Below are 25,604 nucleotides of genomic sequence, written 5' to 3'. Positions count from 1 at the left end.
GGCCTTACGGTAATCCCCTCACACCCTAACCCTTAGAAATCGCGTTTCCAGGACCATTACAGGAACTTTTAATCCAAAATGTGATTAGCATTACACAATACCGTAGTACTTAATTAAGCTATTTCGTACGTGCGTGAATGTACATGCGTGTATCTGTCGAAGCGTGCTAGTGCGTTTACACCTTTGCTTATATACATATCCACATCTATATGTACACGTGTGCCATGTAAGTGTGGGAAACCGTCTCCCAGGGAGCGCTCGCCCATGCGCCAGCCTTTGTTTGCTGTTTGTTATCCACAACTCGGTAACTGGGGCTGCTAACTCGTCATAACACCACCTCATCGAAGACAATACATTTTTTAATACCCGACGAACATTTACTCCGGCACTATATAAAGATCCAGATGTTTATATGAGAACAAATAATAATTCACAAGCTCCAGATAGATTTAACAAACCGCTAGAATCGGTACGTAAATAAGAAAGCAATAAAGGTAGGTGTCCACAATTAGGACCTACAAATGTTATCAATATACTAAACCAATACAAGAAAGCTACACACCACATGTCATACATTTTTACCTCAAATAATAAATAAGTTCTCAGTCCCATGTAGGCCTAATGGTGAGCTGACAGGAAAGCCTATTAAACGCGTTGAAGTACAAGTTAACGGACCTGTCTACCTTAGTAAATAAACATGGCGCCGGGCCTCACCAGGAATACAAAGGACCAAGACACGTGCCCTAGCTACTTAAACTCTCTCTCTCTCTCTCTCTCTCTCTCTCTCTCTCTCTCTCTCTCTCTCTCTCTCTCTCTCTCTCTCTCTCTCTCTCTCCTGTGTATATACACTGTCTCTCCATCTCTGCTCTTAACACGCTAAGTAACCAATGCCATCTCACAACACTACATCTAACAGCCAACACGCGGTCATGTATCTCCACAACATTGCACAAGAATCTCTCTCTCTCTCTCTCTCTCTCTCTCTCTCTCTCTCTCTCTCTCTCTCTCTCTCTCTCTCTCTCTCTGATCTACTTGCCTGCCCTTCACGGATTTAATCACACAATAGCTTGCCTCTGTTTCCAACCCGATACCTTCCATTGTTCTTCAGGACTTCAAGAAAAGATGAAAAATATAAAAAATATATACATTTCCATTCAACAGACAGCTAAGTTAATCACACATAACTGTTTTTTCTTTGTATTTTTTTCCCTTTTTTTTTGGGGGGGGGGAGGGGGCGGGGCTATGAGAACACTTCCTTGACACCATCTCGGCTCACGATTGGCCTTCAAGGAGCACAGGCAGCCATAACCTGCCCTTTCCCACAACTAGTTATCCAGATAAAAACAGTTGAGGAGCCCACGAAGCATTTAACCCTGTGAACACGACGGTAAGACCCTTGAGCACGACGGCATGACCCTTTGGGTATCATAATATAGTTGGCCTTTAAAAGGGATGAGGTCCAAAAATACTGACCATCATATCTAGGGCGTCGTTGTACCAATGTGCCCAAATGGTCGTTCCGTCATGGCATACTGGTCGTACCGTCATGCTCAAGGGTCGTACCGTCATACTACTAGGGTCGCATCGTTATCCTCAAGGGTTGTGCAGTCATGCTCAGGGGTTTAAACCTGCTGCAGTATTAAATGGCGTCACTCACGTAAAGACAGACGGACTAAGACGGAAAAGAAATGTAAGAAACGAAGTATATGAGACAGGAAGAGAAGTCAACAGTATAATACAAAGTACTACGAGAGAGAGAGAGAGAGAGAGAGAGAGAGAGAGAGAGAGAGAGAGAGAGAGAGAGAGAGAGAGAGATTACCTCACGATCAACTCCTTGTGTTTACTTTTGCAACATAGTTAGGCAACCCCTAACCATGGAGCAGATCATAGTAAAAAAAAAAAAAACCACCCACTCCCAGAGACCGCTATATCTTGAAAGACGTTACGCAGATGTTCTTCAACCATATTTGTCAGTTTTTAAATAATAATAATAATAATAATAATAATAATAATAATGATAGATTAAATCAAGTTTTTATAACGTAACATCCTTTAGAGAATGTCAGTGTGTCTGTATGTCAGTTTATTGTGACTAGTTTCTAAAGTCATTAATTCCATTCGAGTATGGATATGATGACTACAAGGCCGATCGTACGTACTATCGTATTCAAGGTGGTTAATAACAGCGGTTACTATACCGCAAGTATAATTAAAGTTTTTGCCATGATTACAGTTCAACTATCACTTCTAATTCTGAGGGAATAGCTGCTACTTTTTCAAACAGCAAGTAATGATAGACACCCAACGAAAAAAAAAAATATTACCGAAGCTGGAATGTGTTTTTATAAATGACCCGAATGCTATGGCTTCTCTGTAAACCTAACTCAAACTTTTCACTCCATGAGGAACATTCAGTCTAAAGGTATAACTCAGGCCACAATGGCGGGTTTACACAGTAAACTAACAACAGATGTTCGTTCCATACTTTCGCTGAAGCTACGGCTCGCTATACCACTCGTTTTCTCTCGCTATTACTATAACCACGGAACCTGGGGTTCCATTTTGTCCATAAGTTTAAGGTTGATTTATATTTTGCTTGAAAAGATACATATCAAAAACATTTTCACAGATCAGCTGAGCTCCACCAATGCAGAACTTTCTCCGCTTGCAACGAACACGTAGGTAAGTTCGCACCAGACTCTACGCCCACAGGGAAGGGCAAACGCCCATTAGAGAGAGGGTGTCGTCAAGTATGGTGGTTCTAAGTGCTGTTCACGCTGCGCGAGACAAACAAGTCCGCGGTGAACTATGACCTAATCCACCCACCTTCCTGAAGTCTAAACACAATCTTTTTCTTTTTTCTTTTTTAGCCTCCGCTTGGTCTTATAAAGTTGCATAACACATTATGTCACGGTCAAACTATGGAGAGGTGGCGACCTTCCAGTAATACCGCATATGGAAATAAATATACCAATGTACTCGAGTTAAATTTAAATGCTCTCTTCATCATATAATATGAAAAACTTACGGATCTCTTCAAAGTTTCTCAGAAACCTTAAGCTAAAAAGGAAAATTTTAAAAATAAGGATATGCAACAACGTCATCCACAGAAGCCAGCCAACTATACAGTCAGTTTTGTGACAACAAAGACTAACTCTGACGTCACGAGATAAAATGTCAACCCATGCGCTTACCCCATATTTTGAATTTAAGCTAAACGTGATATATATACAGTCGGTTTTTTAACGAGAAACTTTTGAACACAGTACTGAGAAGCGTCATTAGTTTTGAACACGGAGGAGCCGTCTCGTTTTGTTGTATAAATGCGTAATTACCAATATGTACTATACTGGGAGGGAGTTCTACATTGGAGGGGCCTCGCTGACAGTGACGGAGGCTTTCATTTTAAAATTCTAGACTAAAGTCTTCAAAGTAGCCTACGACCAATTCTGAGACCTTTCTGAAACAACACGAATGCCTTCAAATTAAAACCAACAGCATCCACTAATTTCGAAACACTACTGTGACACAGACGTCATCGTAAATTTCATTATCCCCTCTATTCCCGCCCATGCCAACCCCAAGCTAAAGATATTTCCAGCACAGATGCTACCAATGTTTTTCTGTATTCATTGTAGTGAAATTTAAGATGCAGGGAAAGCGTTTTAAGTTGAGAGAAGATCGGATAAGTGTTGATCCCAATAAAGCTTTATGATACATATGTATAAGAAGGGTATTACGAATGACAAATTCGTTATCCACATCATACGTGTAGAGTGAACATTTATTACCATTTGGCCTCGCAGATTCAACCGAACAACATGGAATGTTGGGCGGGGCTACTATGACGTGGAGCACATGGGATAGTGTACCTTGATGCATGACGTCATGGAACCCATCAATGCAGTGTTTTAAGAAGAGTATCTCTTAAGTGTTGAATCTAAAGAAATATTTTTCCACAGAAGTGTAAATAAAGGTGCACAAATCTGAAATGACCTATCAAAGTATACCAACAAAACAAGCAGAATTTAATTACTATGAAAGCTACGTCAACAAGTGGTGAACGAGGTGTTTCAAAACTTGTCATTCTGTTAGGCCAATAATGAATTTTCATTGGTCGACATGTTGAGGAGGTATGGCCTATTGTCATTGAGGCGTGCAGTTCTCTGTGTTTAAGGTGACCGCGCGGAGTTAGTGATAAAAAATGCTACAGAAACTGCATTAGTAAACGTTTACATTCATCCCTGTTAACACGAACATCGAGATATAGGTGATTTAAAAGTAAAGTGTTGTCTACAGAAAGAACACGAAGCGATTCAGAGGCCAGAAACGACGAAGGAAGATTCAGCATGGTTTTAGCAAGTCGGCGAGCATGGTATGTGGCGTTATACATTTTTCAAGAACCATTATTTTTTAGATGGAGGAATATTTTTTAAGTCATTTTACAATAGCTTGTATATTTTAGAAATATTTTCGTATTAGAGGGTTTTCGTATAAATGCAGCTGGACTAAAAATATTTGTTTAGACGCACTGTAGACAAAAATTATTAAACTTCGTTAAGTTCATAAAAAGAATCGTTACACAATTGATATAGAAAGAAGAAACTCTTCTAAAAACAGCTTATTTCTCATCAAAATTTCAAGTTAAGAAAATTAATCGAAATGGCTAAAAAAGAGAAAACGGAATTTTATCGCCATTCCATCTGCAAAACGTAGGAGTATCGACGCTATTTTCATTACTTTTTCGTCTTTACGTAATGAATATGTGTATGGCATAGAAAAGACGGAGTCACATGGTGAGAGTTACAGCGCTGCTCACTGTTGAGCACGACGGTATGAATATTAAGCTCAATAATACGACACTAAGATATAAAGGCGTGACCTCTGACCTAACCCAAAAAGGGTCAGACCACAGGTTACCCCACTGTACTCAAGCCATATATCATCGTACTCGAAGTTCATACGGTCGTGCTTGAGGAATTCACCGACCAGGGTTTGCGTTTGTATTGTCCACTACCGAGGTAGTAAAGACAGTTGTGTATCCTTACGAAGTACAAAGAACGTAAAGCGACTACAGGGGATAGAAAAAAAAAAAAAAAACGACCGGATGATCGTCATCATTTGTCTGGGAAACCACAGGGGAACTGGATAAAGCTTAAAAAAACATAATAAACGGCTGACGCCAGTCTTCCCAGGCGAGCTACCAGGACGCAGCTCAGTCCGCTCCTGCTTACATCCGGTTACTCATGGTGGAGTACTTGCCATTGATTCCCAAACTGTTGAGGTTATGTGTAGATGGTTTGAGTGTAATGTAATGTAGGTAGAAACGCTCGGAAAATACGACTTTTCACTCGATTTTTTTTTTCTTTTTTTTTTGTACGCTATATAGGTAATGAGGTGATAATGACTTTCAATATAATTTGGGTTTTTCATGTAAATTTTTCACTTGATCGTTCAAGATTAATTTACGGTAAACGTAAACAACTAAGCAAATTTCCAAGTGAACGTTCAAACATACTACTTCTTCAGCCACTTACCCTGCGTAGCCTAGCTTCCCGCTCGAATCGACGGTACTTGTAGTTGAGGAAGGAGTTGCCGGCCACCATGGTGGTGATGAGGATGGCCCCCAGCAGGAAGGTCATGAGGTTGGCCACGCTCACCTCGGGGGAATAGATGAGCTGTGGGATGCCGGCAAATAGAAGGATCACACCGACAGAGCCCACCACCGACAGGACACACTGGGCCGAGGAGTACACGGTGGCGATACTGACGGAAGTGCGCGTCATCTTGTAGGTGGATGAGACTGACTGATGGCTTTAGGTTATGGCTTGCGTAAGGGATAGTTCCCGCGGTTGTCACAACGGCTAGTTGCTAGCACTAAACGGCTGCCACAGTAGTTTGTTGCCTAGGCAGCTGGTTCCAAACTAGGCAGGTGTCAGTTCTCGGCGTACTTTTTTTTTTTTTTTTTTGCTCAACAGATTTCTCTTTGTAGCAAGTTCTTGCAGAGATTTTACTACTTTACATATATAGTTTTTTTGGAGCACATTTTAACTAGTTTTTCACAACTCTCCGGGGGATTTCTCTCTGAGTTGGAGTTTCTCAACAGGTTTTCTGACTTTTTACACGAACCAGTAGTGACTAGCGTTCTGTTCACGGTCATGTAACTTACATCTGACAACTTTATCCTCGACTCCCGGAATGTAGTGGGTTTACACATCAGGGGGAAGCCATATTTTAGTTAGTCTTGTAGCTACACTGTTCGGACAAACTACAAAGTGAACTTATTCACAGCAGAGGTTCGGGGACGTTGCCACCCAGGGATGAGAACTAGAAAACGAATCGTTTAATCTTCTCGATGCCTGGCCCCTCGTCCGTCCAGTGGTAGCTTCTCGGTTGTCGGTTCCTTCGCCTAATAAAAACCTGTAAAGTAAAAGTTTCATGAAGCCTCTTACCGTAATAAGCCATGTTCACAAAGTAACTTTTTCTGTATATTCGAAATGCACCGAAACATTCTTCTAGTACCTCAAAAAATAAATATTTGGAAATCATTCTAATTCTAATAAAAAAAAAAGTAATCAATAGTTGGACGGCTGTGGATCACTGAAAATGTTACTGGAAGGAAGTTTAACAACTTAATTATCAAAACTTTGAAATAATGAAGGATTAACATGACAGCAGTCAAATTACGTAAGAGATTAAGGATGGCAGACGCGACCAACTTCCACAGAAATATACGTTTGTAAGCCAATGGAAGATAAAACTGTTGAAATGTTCATCACTGATCATGAGTATGTTTTACTGAGGAACCAAGTGCTTTCGGTGCAAAGGGAAATAATATTATTCCATTAATAGGTTTTGGTTCTGTATGGTAACAAACTCCACAAGACATTAACCACTCATTACAGAATTAGGTTTAATAATATAATTTCAATACACAGCTGCAAACGTGCAGACACAACAAAGTTTGGGGTGTGAAACTCTGAAAGGAGTTATTGATATAGGTCTTTGTGCTTAGGGAAGAATGGAGGTTGAAATGAAGGAATTTTTAACCAAATGCAGAACACACACACACACACACACACACACACATACGATTATCTTAAAAGGTTTTATGAATAAATCAATTTATTACGTACGCATTTTTGATATACACATGAATGTTCGTAGACATACAGGTAAACATATGTATTAATCTCTCGTGAGTAGGGTCTTAGTAGCATTTTTTTTTTTTTTCACGATGGGTGACTGTACTGATTCCAACAGAAGGTATAGCTGTGAATCAGGTGAACTTGATTCTCTGATTAGGAGTGATGCTCCAGGCATTAAGCTAGTCGTTAATAACCACAAATTTATTATTTCGGGGTCGATGGAGATGGTTCGCGACGAACTAAATTCCTCCTTAACCTCTTAAAGTACAACGACTTAAGTACGATAACCTGAGACTCACGTACGTTGACCTGGGACTTAAGTACGATAACCTGAGACTTACGTACGTTGACCTGAGATTTAAGTACGATGACCTGAGACTTACGTACGTTGACCTGAGACTTAAGTACGATGACCTGAGACTTAAGAACGACGATTTCAGTCACCAGCCTCAAGGGTTTGTTCTCACACTCATGAGGTTCGGTCTGATAATGAGGAGGAATTAAGTCACCGTACTCATTATTTTTCATTTCACATACTCGTGGAGATGTCATCGTAGTTTATTTTCTTTTCAATCATGCTGGGAAGATCAAGTCGTCTTGCTAAAGGGATTGAGTCATCTTCCTCAAGAGGTTAAGTCGTCGTACTCATGGGGTTAAGTCGTCGTACTCATGTGGTTATGTCTTTGTAGCCATGAGGTTAAGTCGTCATACTCATGGAGTTATGTCGTCGTACTCATGGGGTTAACACATGCAACTATGCTGGTGGCGACGGTTCTGCCACGGCGGTGGGCGGTACGCGCTGGTGTCTCGAAACAGTCGCTTTGCTTTCTCTTCACATAAACTTTATGGTTTTGTGCCGAAATCACAATTAAAACCACTTTCTGTCTCTATCAACTGGTTAGTTAGACGACTATCCACTAGAAAGACCTACTCTGACCAGTTTTTCCAACATTCTTCCTTTTTTCTTTTTGCAATCAAATTTCTTCTTGGCGTTTACAAGTTTCTTCGTGCAGAGCTGGTCCGTCAACACTCCAATACTGTCATCTTATTTACGATTTTTGTTTTTGTTTTACAACCCAGTTAATACTGTGAAACCGACCAGACAGCTTTCTTAATCCTGAACTTTAAAGGTCCCCAGATGCTAAGCATTTGACACTAGTAAAAGTTGAAGAAAGGAAGAAAATCAGTTGAATTACAGGAATATTACCTTACAACTACAGGATACAGATTCAAGTAAATCAACTTTTGACAATGGAAAAACCCTTGCAAGGTATGATTGGTTTTACGTTTGACCTGACATTCAAGGTCATAATACCTATGGGCCGTGCTTAAGGGGATCAGAACTGCCAACGATTGATCAAATTTAGAGCATGCCTCAGTTGACCGTTTTAATTACCCTTAATCGAAGAAAGATCGTCGACTTGATGAAGCTCTGACAAAGCTTCCTAATTCGTAATGATAGATAAAAGAAAAATAAATAAAAATAATGAAAGATCACCAGTTCGACATTTTAAGCTTCTTAATAAAATTGCTGAAAATCGAACTAACCAGATACTTTATAGGAATGTCGCGACAAAAATATGCCACAAAAGGAAACGAGAGAGAGAGAGAGAGAGAGAGAGAGAGAGAGAGAGAGACGACGCACACGAGGAAAAACATGGCTTAAGCCAGACAGATGGGCACATGAACACACTAACTGGGTGTTGCTGGTACTGGAAAACTTGGAGACTCCCACGACACATATATGGAGATGGTGGACTAAGCGAGCTCTCTCTTCCTCCCGTGTACAGAACTGAATATTCACGAAATGGCATTTTATTTACGGGCATGTGAGTACACACACACACACATACAGAGGCAGGCACATAATATAGACAAAAAGTACATATACAAACAAACATACAATCACAAGTACACGCACACACACGTAAGCATCTAGACACACAAGCGCACACTCATTCACAAGAACAAAAAAAAAAAAAAAAAGGCAAGCAAGCTACTCCTTTGGTATAGTAAAATACAAATGCATACACGCAAATATCTACATTCCAGAAAGAAGGAAATTATGGGGAAGAGGAGGAGAAATAACTTAGACAAAAACTAGGTAAGGAGGAACACGCGACAGTTTCGAGGCAGGTGAGGTTATACATATATACATACATATATATATATATATATATATATATATATATATATATATATATATATATATATATATATTAGGACGAGGCTGGTTAACGGAGAGAGTCGAGCTTTGACTCCGCGTCTCAAAATCAAGGAGGGTGACATCATGCCGCCAGTGAGTCAACCTGTAAACAAGGAGAACAAGCAGTAAACACGTGTCGAAGAGAACGTCTCACCTCGGCCAACTCTGGCTCGGGTGGGTGGTAGGGGAGCCGAGAGAGAGAGAGAGAGAGAGAGAGAGAGAGAGAGAGAGAGAGAGAGAGTAGGGGGAGGGGTGTCCTGCCTACGTGAGGACGATGGCATAACCCATGAACACACTGACCCTTTAGGCAAGACGGTGCTATTCTTAGGTATGATTACCTGGTCAAAAGCTGGGTCATTATAGTCCCAACGATCATATCGTCGTGCTCAGAGGTAATAAACGTCGTAACAAAGGGTCGTGCAGTTACGCTCAAAAGGTTTCTGGCAGTCTAGTTTAAAGGAAAGAACACAATTTAACACCGTCTGTCCACCACCACCTTGCTAATTCCCTCTGATTATTATACCCCCGCCACCTCCACACTACTCACAACCTTGTAACAACCTGTTTCGTCACCTCGCCTTTGTCACTTCTCTTGTCCTCTTAACATGATTCTAAATATCACATGAAGTTTACAACTCTAACACTAAAAGTAACGAATATCTGATCATATTGTTGTTGTCATTTCTCCCTAACATATTCCACACGTTAGGTATGAATGTCAGCGAAGCATGTGGACATTCCATGAAATGTTCTCGTAATATAATACTTCCTCATGACTTCTTTTCGTAGCATAGAGGAAGTCTACATCCTGCCCGGGTCATCAAGCTCATGTGAGTCGATGTGTTCCGTTGGGCGGACCGAGCAGATGGCCACTTTGTTTACACTGTTGCCAATGTGTCGTTCAACCCTCTCGAACCTTCTGCCCGATAAAACGACGGTCTTTGTATAAAAGCGCGATGTTTCAGCAGTATTATTGGAAAGACCTACGGTATAACGAGTGATAAGAAAAAGTCTTTTATAATAGTTGTAAATTACAGATAGTTAAACGGGGTTGCGTATGTTGAGGTATGTGAGCATGTGCAGGAAATTCTAGGAAACGATAAGTACCCGTTTCATTTCCCACGTTCCTAGTAAGGGTGGACGACGACCAAGCCAAAGGCGGTATCGCTCCGGCAATGCCCATCCTTATCGCCACGCCTGCGACCATGACGTGGAGTGGGTTGTAGGAAACGCGCGTCATCATGGGAGATACGGTAACACCACATGATACGAGCCGAGACAGTTGCTGGCGTTTATTTTGCTGACGTTTATTTATCTCTGTCTTGAAAACGTGTTACGCTCGGATTCTCTGACATTAGGAGCGAGCCATCCGTGACGGCGGGGGTCACCTGTGACGGAAGGGGGGGGGAGGGGGACTGAGTCCCATGACGGGAAGTGTAAACCGTGACACAAGGAGGAGGAGGAGGATACAGTCGGCCGTTGCGGGAGGCGTTCAGGCGCCCCCGCTGCCAAGGACCATATCCGACGAACCGCCTTTGTAACGCATGGGTGATTATGTATGATAAAATAAAAGCCGTAATGAAGCATAATAAATACCTTTCGTGTGTGTGGAATTATCTGGGTACATTACTCCTCCTTTCACGCATGACGCTTTACACTTAAAAAAGCCGGGAACACCAACCACACCTCCACCTTCCCCCTGTCTGGTATGGTATGCCAAAGCTTAAACCGTTGCGTGCGAATATAAAAACAGCTGACATTCATCTCTCGAAGCCATCGTCACCGTAAGAACCAACAAAGAGACGGCGTGTTCAGTCAGAATTTATATATTTTCCTAGATTTAAAATAAATATGAGGTTTCATGAATTTATTTCACTATTATAATTTTGTCCATTTTGAAAATTTACACTACTCATCCCTACCCATGTTTGACTGGCACACGAGAGTAAGCCTTAGGTCCTAATGATTTCATGTATACGTCATCATAACACATAAATGTGACATCATAACATCCGCCTTCACTTCGAGGCCTTTCCCCTACGAGCTCGCCTCCCATGTCATTACCAGAACGACCCAGCCTGTCAGGTACACGAACGCAAGGCCATTATCACCTTGGCTGTTGATCACGTCATCGTCGGACTCGCCAGCCAAGACGTGCTCAGACTCTGCAAGACACTTCAACTTCCAACACACACACACACAGTATAAGAGTGGACGAATGGAAGAGTGGACTAGTGAATGAGCATACTGTACATCCTGACAGCATACAGAAGTTAACGGTGTTGTATGGTAGTAAAGTTTAAGTTCAAAAGACGGGGGGGGGGGGGTTAAATCCTTCCCCGTACAGCACAAATAAGTAATTACACGCACACAAAACATTTCCCATCGACTTTTCTTCATTACCTCGGGGCAACTCCGAGAATTCTAGTTTACCAGCGTTTCATGGTCCTGCCGAATATTTACACGCACACACACTTGAGAGTGTGTGTGTGTGCGTGCACACGTAAGAAAGACATAGTTAACTATACACAAGGTTAAGAAGACGGGCAACACGAATGTACAACTTTCTCCCCGTAACTCACAACTAGTAAACACACACACACACACACACACACACACACACAGGCTTCTTCCGATCTTCCCACATTCGTCGAACCCGTCCCTCGCTCTTGCGTCCCTCGTTTACTTTCGTGTGAAAATTTCAGACTTGGTCCGACGTCTTTCTGATGGCCGGGTGATCAAGAACAGTACACAGTAGCGTTTCTTGAATTGCCGTAGCTTTTATCCTGCACACCAGTGAAGCTCCCCACCGTCAATTGATAGTCCATAATAGAAAAAAAATTAATGTGACTATCCTCCCCCCAAAAAAATATATATAAATGAATAAATACTATCCTTATTGACGTCAACGAACAAATATAATGTTTACGTGCCATCGGGACTCCCCTCTGTGGCGTCACGTCTCTTCCACACGCATTACCAACAGACATGACGGTCGTTATTTCTCTCTCATTCGCGGTGCGACAGGCGACGAAACGTTACGCGTCCAATTAGATTTACGATGATGAAACGTGGCGCCCTTGGTCGGTCGGTCGGTCTGCTGGTCATCTCTCGTTCTGGAGACGTGTTTCAATCATGCGCGCGCGCGCGTGTGTGTGTGTATGTGTGTGTGTGTGTGAGGTTGCAGAATCCAAGTAGGTCACTGTGTTAGATATGAGGGCCATCACACGTGGAGTGAAAGAGTTTGACATCTACGAAGGAAATCATGAACACATTACACAGCAGAAGGAACAAGAAAACCGCCTAACTCGACCTATCAACAATAATCATCAGACCTACAGTGATGGTCGAACGTAAAGCACCGTTTCTTAAAGTTATAGGTAAGGTACATATTGCAGTATCGAGGCAACAAGCGATGTCCACCACACGCTGGGAGAATGATAACCTGCTTCATCATGAGGTAATGACACCCTCCTTCCACCATCTATACCTGCCATGACACCCTCCCTCCACCCGCCGTACCTGCCCTTCCAGGAAGTAGCTACCTACATGTACTCCTCCCCCGCCCCTCGCCCCCTTTCGGTTCTCTCGCCCGAATATTATCTTACTAATCTTGCTAAGTAACGACAATGATTTTCGCCCTTTTCTTAAATATATGTATATCTTTAACCATCATAATACATCTTTAGCCATCATAATGCTAAACCAATAGAGTGAATTACCCATCCCATCAACTTGTGTATGATTAATCTGAACCCGATGGCGTTGTTAGAGGAAACCTAAAGTACGAAGTGTCAAGCGCTTTCGCATAATGACGCCGTCATGACTGACGATGTCAATACACGAAAGCGCTGGACTCATTCTTATTTTCCGTTTTCTTGTGGTTTTACCTGCATGTTGTGTAAACTCGCTCCTTCTGTACTTAAATACATTATATTATACATGCTTGCCATTTCTGGCGTGAGCGAGGTTGTGTCAAAAACAGATGACAGAGTCTTAGAGGGAAAATTCCTTTCTTGGCTCCTTGCTCTTTTCCTTCTTTTGGAAAGTAATACTGGAAGGGAGGATTTCCTGCCGCCCGCTCCTGTCCCTCAGATACCTTCTGAGTGAAACTGCAGAAGCTGATGACTGATATATATATCCCTGGGGATAGGGGAGAAAAAATACTTCCCACGTATTCCCTGCGTGTCGTAGAAGGCGACTAAAAGGGGAGGGAGCGGGGGGCTGGAAATCCTCCCCTCTCATTTATTTTTTTTCAATTTTCCAAAAGATTGAACATAGAAGGGGGCAGGTGAGGATATTCCCTCAAAGGCTCAGTCCTCTATTCTTATCGCTACCTCGCTAACGCGGGAAATGGCGAATAGTATGAAGGAAAAAATTATATAATGTATATATATATATTATATATATATATATATATATATATATATATATATATATATATATATATATATATATATATAAAGACTCTACGAGTGTACGATTCCTTGAACATGACGGTCTACGACACTTGAGCACGACGTTACGACCAGTCAGGGTCAGGTCAATGGCTAAGCCATCATACGCAAGGGTCGTGCCGTCATGATCAAACCAACTGAATGGTTAACAACCCTCTGCTTACTAACGTAACTGTAAAACCCCTTACGACAAGCAGTAATAATTTGAGCAATATCTAACCTACATATTGACGTTTACTCTGACTTATTATATCCCGTAGGCCAATGGAAATTAACGTAACGACTGTATACCAGTCTCACACCCTTTCCTTCCTACAGCGTTACGACAGTCGCCCTACTAAATACATCAACACAGCTGACACATAAGGAGGAAAGTATTCTACGTCGGCACGGGTGAACCTTGATGAAGGGAGAGTGGGAGGGGGGGGGGGGCGAACAAACGGTGGTGACGTCAAAACACACGCCCAAGAATCCTATCCTAGTTATTCTTGTGATAAATATTTGCCACAGTGGCAGTGGTGGAGGTGGGAGAGGCGGGTGGGACTTGGGAGGAGAGGCAGCGCTGGGAGAGTGGGGGCTGGATATATTGCAGAACTAAGAGGAGGTAGAGTCGGAATGGGAAGGGGAAATTGTAGGACTAGGAAGAGTGGTGTAGGATTGGGAGGAAGCAACCTATGATTAAGAGGAGGTAGCGCATGACTGGGAGGGCGGTGTAGTGTGGAACTGGGAAGAGTTGTCTAGGAGTGGGATGAGGTAGTGTAAGATTAGATGGTATATGACTGGCAGGAGGTAGTGTAGGATTGGGAACAACAGTGTAGGACTAGGATGGAGGTAGTGTAGCATGAGGGGAGAGAGAGAGAGAGAGAGAGAGAGAGAGAGAGAGAGAGAGAGATGGGCAGGTGAAAGGGCGCGTGGGAGGCAGACCTCACAGCCTCCCCCTGTAAGTGTTACTGTGCCGTATCCCGTAGTAAGAGCGGGAGGTGAGGTCATCATGTGTGCAGGATGACGAGGGAGGAGTGAAAGCGCTGCACCCTCGCATCAACACCATCATCCCCTCCCTGGACGATCCGTTCCTCCCTCACCTCCTTTACAAACACTCACTCGGCCTTCCGTCTGTCACCACACCGTCATCCAACAGCACATCCACCACCTCCCCTACCCGTCTTCTCGTGGAACCTGACCACCAGCGGTGCAGCTGGTTGACATCTGTCAACGAGGTAACTCACACACACACACACACACACACACTACCGTACACACCTACGTACATTGAGCGTTTTAGGATATTTCAGAAATACTTTATTTTAATGCATTAATCACGAATGATTCAAATGTACTGAGAATCATAATTGCATCATCGTAATCATGATCATGAATCATATGCATTATCGATATGTGTTCGTTTTGAATGACGTATTGGGTTTTTCCCAACATCAGAAATGTATTTATTTGTCGTATATTAATTACCTTTAATACATGCAGGGTCACCACCAGTGGTTATATTATAATAATAATAATAATTTTTTTTTTTTTTTTTCATACTATTCGCCATTTCCCGCATTAGCGAGGTAGCGCTAAGAACAGAGGACTGGGCCTTTGAGGGAATATCCTCACCTGGCCCCCTTCTCTGTTCCTTCTTTTGGAAAAAAAAAAAAAAAAAAAAAAAAAAAAACGAGAGGGGAGGATTTCCAGCCCCCCGCTCCCTTCCCTTTTAGTCGCCTTCTACGACACGCAGGGAATACGTGGGAAGTATTCTTTCTCCCCTATCCCCAGGGATAATAATAATAATAATAATAATAATAATAATAATAATAATAATAATATAATAATGATTAATAATAATAACTAATAATGATAACGATAATTAAAATAATAATAATAATAATAATAATAATAATAGTAATATAAACAACTGACACAAAACGGTACATAAAATACTTTGGTCTTCAGGTAAAGAAGGTCACAGATTTCGCTAGTCACCCCCTGGTACCACCTTTGCGCTCCCCTCCTCCTTCGGTCCCCACACAGGCTACAAGACAATATAAAAGTCCGTATTGCAAAATACCTCAGTCATTGTGGCTCTTGTGGTTTGTCTGAGATGACTGACCTACTTCTCGGGTTATATGACTGCCTCATTCCAGCATCCTTGGCTCACGAAAGACTCACGAAACAACACACACACACACACACACATCCGTGTTAATGGTTGGATAAACATCTACAACTCAAACGTTTTAAATCCTCTTTACATAGTAGATACGGAAAGCAAAATCATACGCTATAGAGACGCGAAACTGTTCATGATTATGAACAAAGGACTGGTGAATTCACCGAGAGTAAATAAGAAAACAGTTGGCCATTAATATACTACCAGACACGCGCCTCTAGACTGGAGACCATTGTTCAAGGAAAACATGAACCGAGTAAACAACCGGACGACAGATGAGTGAATTTCTTTAAATTATATTACATTTGTTCTCATCAGACAAACCTACAGCTTTCTTAGTAACGAAGTAAGACAGTAAATAGATAAAAACTGGACGAGTAGATTAGATGAGACTGTCATCAACGCGTTCGTTGATGACATACGAGATAAATCATGCAGCTGACATCAACACGTAACGAAGTACAGAACAACGAGTCATGATTGATCACGGGGGTCGGTAAGACGGAGGTGTTTAGAAGGCTGGAAGATACTGTGTGATTCGACGGTTGATGTACTGGAGAGCGCTTTGCGTAATTGTAATGGCGTATCCCATGGAGTACTTCTCTCGTGGCGTAAATACACAAACACACACACATCATCATCTGCATTACCTCATCTGTGACACTCCTACCCCTCACTAATCACCTCCACCACCAGCCTCACCACCGCCGCCACCAACTCCCCCTATTCCCCCCAACAGACGCCCCGGGCGACACAAAGATCCCGGTAGTCACGTGCATGACATTCGCCGCCCCTGCCCTAGCCGTAGGCAGACCCACTCCTTCCGTGTTGGCCAGAGTCAGACCCCAAGTGGCATGTTAGATTCATTAGGAACGTCTACCCCACTCTTTCTACTCTCTGCCATCTCTATCTGTGTTATATCCCGTCTTTAATATTCCAATTTTCCACTTTCCTCCCACTTATCTCTTGTGCATGCAATCTTTTCCTCTGATACAAACAACACTGAAAGGACGCACTAGTCAGCAGCTGTCTGTATTCCTTTCTATCATACTGGACACCTGTTTCTTGCACACCTCTTTCTGTTACAACCCTTTGATAATGAGTTTTGTGACACACACACACACACACCTGTCTGTTACACTCTTAAGGTACTGTTAATTGTGACAGGCAAACAGACACAGACACACACCTGTGTTACTCCCCCAAGGCACTGATGCTTGTGACTGAAACACACACGTGTCTGTTACACCACAAGGTACCATGACTTACGACAGACAGACGGACGGACAAAGACCTGTCTATTAAACTCCCAAGGTACTTGGTGCATGTGACGGACACGTCTGTCACAACTTAGAGTGATGACGAACGTGACGGACACAGTTACTGCACCTAATGGGGAACTGGCAGAGAAGATTGTCATCCCTCCCTTCCTTGCCCACACTGGGAACACTACCGAAATTCGAGCTGTCGCTTCCCTCTTCTCTCTTTCTTCTTGCCTCCCACTCTCTCTTTTCCTGCGGTTTCCGACTCCTCCTCTCCCCTACTGGGATGTGATACCCTCCCTACCCAACATCTGTAGTCTCATACTCTCACTCTCCCCCTCTGGGGTCTCATATTCTCAGCGTCTCTCCACTGGGGGTCTCACAGTAACCCCCTCTAAGGTCTCGTATTCCTTAATGTTTCCCCCTTTTGGAACTCTACATTCTCTGGGGGGTCTCCTGTTATCTGATAGTGACTCCCTTCTGGAGTCTCGTTATCAACGTCTCCTTTATAGCGAGGGTCTCCTGTTATCAACGCCTCCCCTCTGGTGTCTCGTTATCTGTGCCTTCCCTCTGGGGTCTTGTTCTGTCTCCCTTCTGGGATGACACTCTACTCGTTTCCCTTCTGGTGTCTCGTACCGTACCCACCTATACTTCTTAACCATTTTAAATCATGGTACCTATGTGTACCTTTTTGTCATAATAACTCTTGGTCTAACTATCGCCGTCTTCCTCCTGTATAGATTTCATTCCTCTTTTCCAGTAACAAGATAGATAGATAGATAGATAGATAGATAGATAGATAGATAGAGAGAGAGAGAGAGAGAGAGAGAGAGAGAGAGAGAGAGAGAGAGAGAGAGAGAGAGAGAGAGAGAGGTATCAAGGCCACCCAACAACAATGACATCAGTCAATATCAAATATATCAGTTTCATTGTTAAGTGTACAGTTTCTGAACAAATATCTGCCTTTGTCTGAAGACTTACTGGAAAAGATATTTCAGCACCTTAAACACGACGTTAGGACTAAGCACGAAGCTAGGGCTCTGAGCATGAAGGTTGTGCTCTGAGCACGAAGGTTGTGCTCTGAGCACGACGGTTAGGCTCTGAGCACGACGGTTGGGCTCTGAAGCAAGACGGTTGGGCTTTCAGCACGACGGCAGTGCTCTGAGCACTACGGGAGGCACGACCGTGCTCATGGATCGTGTGCCCAGTGCGACATACTGCCGTGGATAATCGTCATACGCCGTTCTCTAACGTCCTGCCGTCGTGCTCAAGGGCCGTACCGCCGTGTTTTAACGGGCTAGAAGACCTGGGAGGGTTGACAAAGCGAACGGAAGGTACCGTTACTTAATGGCAGGGCCAAAGGTACGAACGGATGAGGAGAATAACATACCACTTCCGCCCCCAACTCTCCGGTCTGTCAAAATCTCCGTTGTCAGAGAGAGAGAGAGAGAGAGAGAGAGAGAGAGAGAGAGAGAGAGAGAGAGAGAGAGAGAGAGTATAGTGGTTGGAAAAATAATGAGATAAAATAAGTAAAAAACCGTAAGGAACGTAATCAACAAAAAGAATACGAGAGAGAAAGAAACCAGAGGTTCAGGTAAGCCTGTATCGCTCACCTGACAATAAATGGCCAATTAAATGAAGTCAGCAAGTTTGGTCTCAGGGCTCCGTTCCGACAATCCGTGTCCGTCACGCTGGATGTCACATCGGCAACAACTGAGGGCGATTCATACACGATCATCCAGTAATCATTTCGGTTAAGTTTTTAATGCAAACCGCATGGTAGTTGTAGAACGAAAGATGTCGTTAATAAATTTCAGCAGAATCAGACAGGCTGTTTTGTTCCGTGGCGGTCATATTGAATGCTAGATTGGCGCGAAATAAGACTTGATACAGAACAATCCATTAAATCCTTTCTGCAGAACTTTTCAACTGACGCCAAGGTTTTTATGGTGAAAAAGATTTACATGTGGATTAAGACGACGAAGGCAAAATAATGACAATAAATCATCAAGAGAACTGAAAAATAGGGAGATTAACGAAACCAGTTGCCATCGTGAGAACACAACCGAGTTCACAGCTGAGTACTGTGACTGTGTATTAAGTAGCATCTTAGATCGAGATTATCAAAACGTTTGTCTATTTTGAATACTTGAAAAGTTATCCCTTAACCCTGTGTTTTCTAAGTCGGTTGGTTGGCTTTCATAGAATTTGTATCCTAGTCCAGGAATCATTTTGGTTGCTCGCTGCTGCATTCCTTCCATTCCCTTTACGCTGTTTTATTCAAATAAAGTGAATAAAACTGAGCGCAATATTCAAGATGGGGACGTACTAGTGAATTGCACAAAAAGGATTAGTTTTTTTTATTTAATATTCAAATGCTGTAAATATGAAACCAAGAACGTATTCGCTTTTTTTTAGTTTATGTACACTATCTACTTGGCTTCATGTCATAAGATACTGTTACACCCAAGTCCATTCCTTCATTTACCCTTCGCAGCTCAACAGAATTCATAGTTAGTGGGTTAAGTTGCTGCGGCCCCCTACCTCCTTCCCTCTGTCCAGGAGCCACCCATAAACGCGCGGTCTAGCTGAAGGGCAACGCTTGAAGAAATGATTCTCTTCGACATGAAGGCTGTATAGTTTTTTTTTCCCCCTCTACGTCTAAAAAAGTGTATTTCCTTTCGCGGGTTCACAGTAAGCTCTCTTCCTCATATTGTGATTCGTATAAGGAACCTCAGAGCTTTCATGATTATCTTTTGTTTGACGGAATTATTATTTTCAATGATCGTTAAAGAAATTGGGCAAATTTGCTTATACCATTGTGAAGGTAGCATACAGTGCTATTTTCACCGAAAGAAAAAAATGCGCTAAATGCTACCTTCCACGTGAACAACGTGTGACAGGAAGGTTGTATTTACTCCCATCAGATTATTGTGGGACACTGTTGTGTTTAGTATGGATTATATAAGCGACGTCTAGCAACTGCATGAGCCACAGTAGCCATGGATTCTATCGTTGTTACTAGTTGCCCACAACACCCCCACTTCATCAAAATGAATTTACAGAATGGAAGGCAAGGGAATGAGGTCTATCGCAGAGGAGAGGAAAAAGATTAAAATCTTTGTATAGCTAGTGATAACTGCTCGTATCACGTATTCCTGAACACTCATGTACAGTGAAAGAATGTGACACATCCGGCGCCCACTGTAACAGATCAGTGTCTGAGGTAGCGTCGTACCACAGACCAGACCGGACTGACCAGAGTCCAGCCAGCCAACCCTGACGACGCGGCTGCAGTCTAAGGCCGGTAGAGTCACACTTGGCAACCCAAATTCAGGTTAGTGGAGGTTATGCGGCGTAACACGTAGCCCAAGTCAGTCTTGTTCTGAAGGACTAGGGACGCTCAGTAGAATACAATACACTCAGTACAGCCCTGGTCAGGTCAGGTCAGGGGGCGTACGCTTAGTGCAACACTGGTAAGGTCAGGTAAGGAGGGCATACACTCTGCTGAGCCCCAGTCAGGTCAGGAAGGTGTGCACTCTGTACAGTACTGGTCAGGTCAGTTTACTTCACTTACCAATGGAGGGAATACTACAGATAGCAAGAGGACAGGTTCATACAGTGGTGTGGAAAACCTACTTTACCGACTCTTGGATTAATCCTTAAGCACTAACTTGCCAACTTAGTATTCAAGTCTGGGTCATTCATGGTACTTTATATTGTCAGAGATGTGGAGACTAAATAGCGTCAACAGTTCACATATCCTACAAAAAAGGCAGTGTTTCTGACCCCTTCATATGCCCTGGTTTAGCCCACTGATATCATCTCATGCACACTTCACACCCGTCTGCATGTTCACGCCCCGATAATTCATGACATCTTTTTTCCATCCTTTCATCTCGTTCCTAGTCTTCCTCTCCTCTTTGCTCCCTTTACTGTTGATATGCATGTCCGCTTAATCTCTCATCCATCTTTTCCATATGATCAAACCACATCAATATAACTTGTTCAGCTCTCCGAAACACACTGCGTACTGACACACCCCTCTTACCCCTGTCACTCCTTTCCTCGATCGACCCTCCTCCTACCACACATTGCCCCCCGACATTTAATTTCCAGCACATCCATCCTCTTCCGTAGTTTTGAATTTTCTACCAGCCAATATCTCCATGAAAATACAAAACCAAGATGACAGTAGCGGGATCTCTTACAAATGATCATATGAAGTTCACACTGCATCTATCAATATTCAGAAATACTATCTGAAATACGAATGTGCATTAATAATACACAGCAGTAAACATCTATATTAAATTCATAAATAAATCACTATGTATAATAATGTATTTACACAATCTTTCAGTTCGGTTTGCGTCATACCGAGCTGACTTAGGGTGGAGTGTGTGGCAGGAGTAAAGACACGGTATACTTATATACAAGGTTAACAGAAGGGGGAAACAAATGTTAAACTCTTTCCCCGGCACACAAAATTAGTAACTATTAGAAATAAATGCCTTTTACAGGGTTCTGATTAAGAACTATAATTTCTTAACAGTATGTAATGACAGTAGATGCCAACCAATTGTCCTTGTGGATTGGGTAAAAGTGTTCCACAGTAAAGAATCAAGGTACACAATGGAGCCTTTGTGATGACTTCTTCCGTGTGGGACAAGCGGACCCCGCACCTTTAACACCATAATTATGGTCAGTACTCAAAAGTGCTACGCTGGTTGATTGTAGCAATCTAGTCTGACTTCGAGACAAAACATGATGAGCGGCTGGTGAGGACTCCTGAAAACATTCCGTTCCGAGGAGGGAAAGACAGCCGGAAGTGACAACCCCGTTAAGACACGGAATGCCACAATGATTGTCGGACCTTCACCTCTACTGCCATCATCGACACCGCCTTCATCCAAGCGCGATATCCTAGTCAGCACAACCGGGCACAACCGTCTCGTTCCGTCAAGATTCGTTTCCATCTCGCCAGAAATATTCTCAACCATGTAAGGTCTCAACCCAAGCCATCTTCTCATATATGGGCAGAACCCACCGCAAACGTGCCCCCAGACGCTTACGATAAGCACGCGAAGTGACGTCAGACCTGCGGAGGTAGCCATGGAGGGAGTGGCGGGCGACCTTGCCGCAGCACCAGCAGCGAGGTAGACACCGCCCACTATCTGCGAACCCCAATAGCACACCAACACCCTAGAGCCACTGCCCAGTGACTGGAACTTCTTGATGTACTTTCACTCTTGTATCCAAATCGCAGGTGCTTAGGGGATAACAAGAATACCATTCGATGTCTACGCCTGAGACAAAAAAAATGGCGGTCATAAATAGGATGAGCATGACCATCATGAAGCTCATAAACTGGGTATTCTGGGCTCACCTGTATGGCTCTGCTCCAGTTTGCATCACTCACACACACCTGACGTACCTCCCCTACTTCAATCTCTCATTGATTACTAGTAAAGACCCATAAATAGTCAAACTTCATTATGTGTGGGAACAAATCACGAACCCATAAACACTGCACATAGCAGGGTAGGCCGAAAAACAATAAAATAAAATTTGATTCAATAATATACCAATGCTTTTTTTTTTTAAATGTCTACAGTGTTCATGTAAGAAGAGTTATACAAGTCACCCTTTGACAATTGGTATTTCACACAGAATGAAATGACTGAAGTTTCTTTCCAGTAAGCTTCAATTTTTAAAGTAACGAGGAACACGTAAGAACAAAAGGTTTTAAACGTGCCTCCCTTTAACAATCGGGTGAGTTTCAAAATCAGTGAATGTGTGACCACCTTAAGGCAGCAGGAGTTACTACAAAAGAAAAAAAGCACAAAAGGGATCCAGTGAATATGTGTGTGCGAGACTGCGACAGTTGAAGGATTAAGGGTCATCCTTGACCGTGCTGTGAGGCTTCAGCTTCGTACGTTTTTGTTATACCCGGTCTGACGTCAGCAAGAACGAATACAATGCCTTCCCACTGGGATTACCGTTTCCTCTGGGACATACCCGTCTTAGGTTGGAGATTCCAGGGAGCAGCCGCTCAAGGTGGCGTTCGTATTATGGGATTTTTTTTCATTGTCAGCTTCAATTTTTTATTGGATCGTATGTCAATAACTGGATATAGATTTGAGTTGGGATCAGTGGTGACAAATGAATGTTAATTTATCGAAACGACTACCAAAAAGGGTAAATACGTTTGTGCACTTAATCCACCTTGTGTAAATGCGTGTGAATTTGGTGAAAAAGATTCTAAAATGAAATAATGACTAGCCGGAAGAATTAGGATGACTGATTATTACAAATGTGAAACACCACACACACACACACACACACACACAAATCACGGTGAACCATGTGTAAACATGAAATCATTTCAGCTTGATTAAGATATATCTGATTGTCCCACTGGAAATAATTTCCCACTTAGATTTCCGGGAAACTTCAACGCATTGCGACCAACTGAGCGGCACTAAAGGGGAAGAGGATATACCAGGGTCCTGGGTAGGAGGTTGGTGGAAACAGACACCTGTAATGAATGCTGATCGCACCGAAGGAATTTTGTTCATTGTGGCTGTTAATTTTCCTTTCTTCATTGAATGATACGAGACTAAATAGACATTCCTTTTAATTTGGTAGTCTGGTGTCTAGGAGACGATGACAAAGTTTTTCAAGATAAAACCAGAACTCAAGCTTCGACACTTCGGCAGACATAAACCAGCACAGCAACTTTTGGTCTGTTCTTCACTTGTTTATATGTGACACTGACTTATACCACAACTCTTTCTCCTGCTGATACAAGTTCCTTAGCAGTGAAGCATGTGTAAGGTTGATTCTTTTATCAGGTCCACCTTTTTCGTTTAAAATAATTCTCCAGCTGTTTTTCCGCACTTTTAGACACTTAAATACCGTTTAAAGAGCACTTACGAATATTTTTGTATTATGTTATATGGAAACTCTGGGATATGAAACTTACCAACCTTTCAAATTACGATATTTCCCGAAAATAAGGACGGTACAGCCGCGTCCCACGAGAGACGGGAGCGGCACTGAATATACCCTCAGCTTTTGAGGTGGTGCGAGAACTAACCGTCATCTCGCACGCGGCTTATTTATAACCTGAGGTACAATTGCCACACACTTCAATTTACCCTGCTTGTTTTTTTTCACGAAGATAATTCTGATTTTAAACCTACACAAATGACAGAGATGAAATTGATTAAGCATAAATAATGATTTAAAAAGTTTGCTGTTAAATCTATACATGAGAAATCAAAAAAATAAGAGACTCCTGGTATCTTTAACATTCCAGTTGCTGTTCGGCGCTGGCTCACAGCAGTCATAACTGGATGGGATAAGCGATGAAAGTAATAGCAAAACGCAAAAGTATTACAGATTAGTATAACATACAAAGTAAGAGATCCCAAAAGACAATGTGGAAAAATAAGATAGAATAAAATAAATTGATTTTTTTCTTTAACATTTATGAACAGGTAACGAGTTGTATTACATAATTGTATATATTTGTTTTATCCCTGGGGATAGGGGAGAAAGAATACTTCCCACGTATTCCCTGCGTGTCGTAGAAGGCGACTAAAAGGGAAGGGAGCGGGGGGGCTGGAAATCCTCCCCTCTCGTTTTTTTTTTTCTTTTTTTTTTAATTTTCCAAAAGCAGGAACAGAGAGGAGGGCCAGGTGAGGATATTTCCTCAAAGGCCCAGTCCTCTGTTCTTAACGCTACCTCGCTGTCGCGGGAAATGACGGATAGTATAAAAAAAAAAAAAAAAAATATATATTTGTTATTCAAACATTTTATGGCGAGCCACACCGTTTGGTCAACCTGTTAACCTGGACCTGTTTAATCAATAAATGTATGTGAATGTGTATCTAGGCTTGCTGCGGCTGAGTCTTACGAAAAAATAGGAATGGCAGATTTATTTATGGTAATCGTTGACAGTTTTGTACTGTATATAATGGTAATATGGCATTGCTTTTGACATAATGCTCTGCTCAGGTAGCAGTTAAATCCAGCATACATACGGGAGTGGTGATGGGTGTGAGGACAATACAAAAACTACATATCACCAGGATACAACACCATGAGTAAACCATAGTCTGCACTGTTACGGTCACAGTCTGTGACCGTAATCAAAGGGATTCCCTTTGGTGAAATATTGTATAAAGTTTTGAGGTGAGGAAGGATGAGCGATATTTCACTTGGTTTTGTATGTCAGAAAACGGAAGGTAAACTTGGTAGGTAAAACTATATATATGTATTTTTTTTTTTTTTTATACTTTGTCGCTGTCTCCCGCGTTTGCGAGGTAGCGCAAGGAAACAGACGAAAGAAATGGC

At 42.4% G+C, this 25,604-nt stretch overlaps 1 protein-coding gene across 2 annotated transcripts in view; it reads right to left on the bottom strand.

The window, feature by feature from the left end:
• Positions 1 to 24,354, bottom strand: part of LOC139755404 (uncharacterized) — a 36,727-nt gene extending 12,373 nt beyond the window's left edge. Inside the window, exons 1-2 of one of the 2 annotated variants that reach the window (XM_071673682.1) lie at positions 24,233 to 24,354; positions 5,538 to 6,420 (exon numbers count right to left, since the gene is read on the bottom strand). In XM_071673682.1, coding sequence (XP_071529783.1) covers positions 5,538 to 5,786 — 249 coding nt within the window. In that variant the 5' untranslated portion in view covers positions 5,787 to 6,420; positions 24,233 to 24,354. Of the gene's footprint in view, positions 1 to 5,537; positions 6,421 to 24,228 lie in introns of both variants that reach the window. The other variant, XM_071673683.1, reaches the window with a different exon arrangement.
• Between the last annotated feature and the right edge of the window lie 1,250 nt (positions 24,355 to 25,604).

The sequence above is a fragment of the Panulirus ornatus genome, chromosome 19 (assembly GCF_036320965.1).
Source record: "Panulirus ornatus isolate Po-2019 chromosome 19, ASM3632096v1, whole genome shotgun sequence".
NCBI classification, from domain to species: domain Eukaryota; kingdom Metazoa; phylum Arthropoda; class Malacostraca; order Decapoda; family Palinuridae; genus Panulirus; species Panulirus ornatus.
This window is presented reverse-complemented; position numbering and strand designations above follow the sequence as displayed.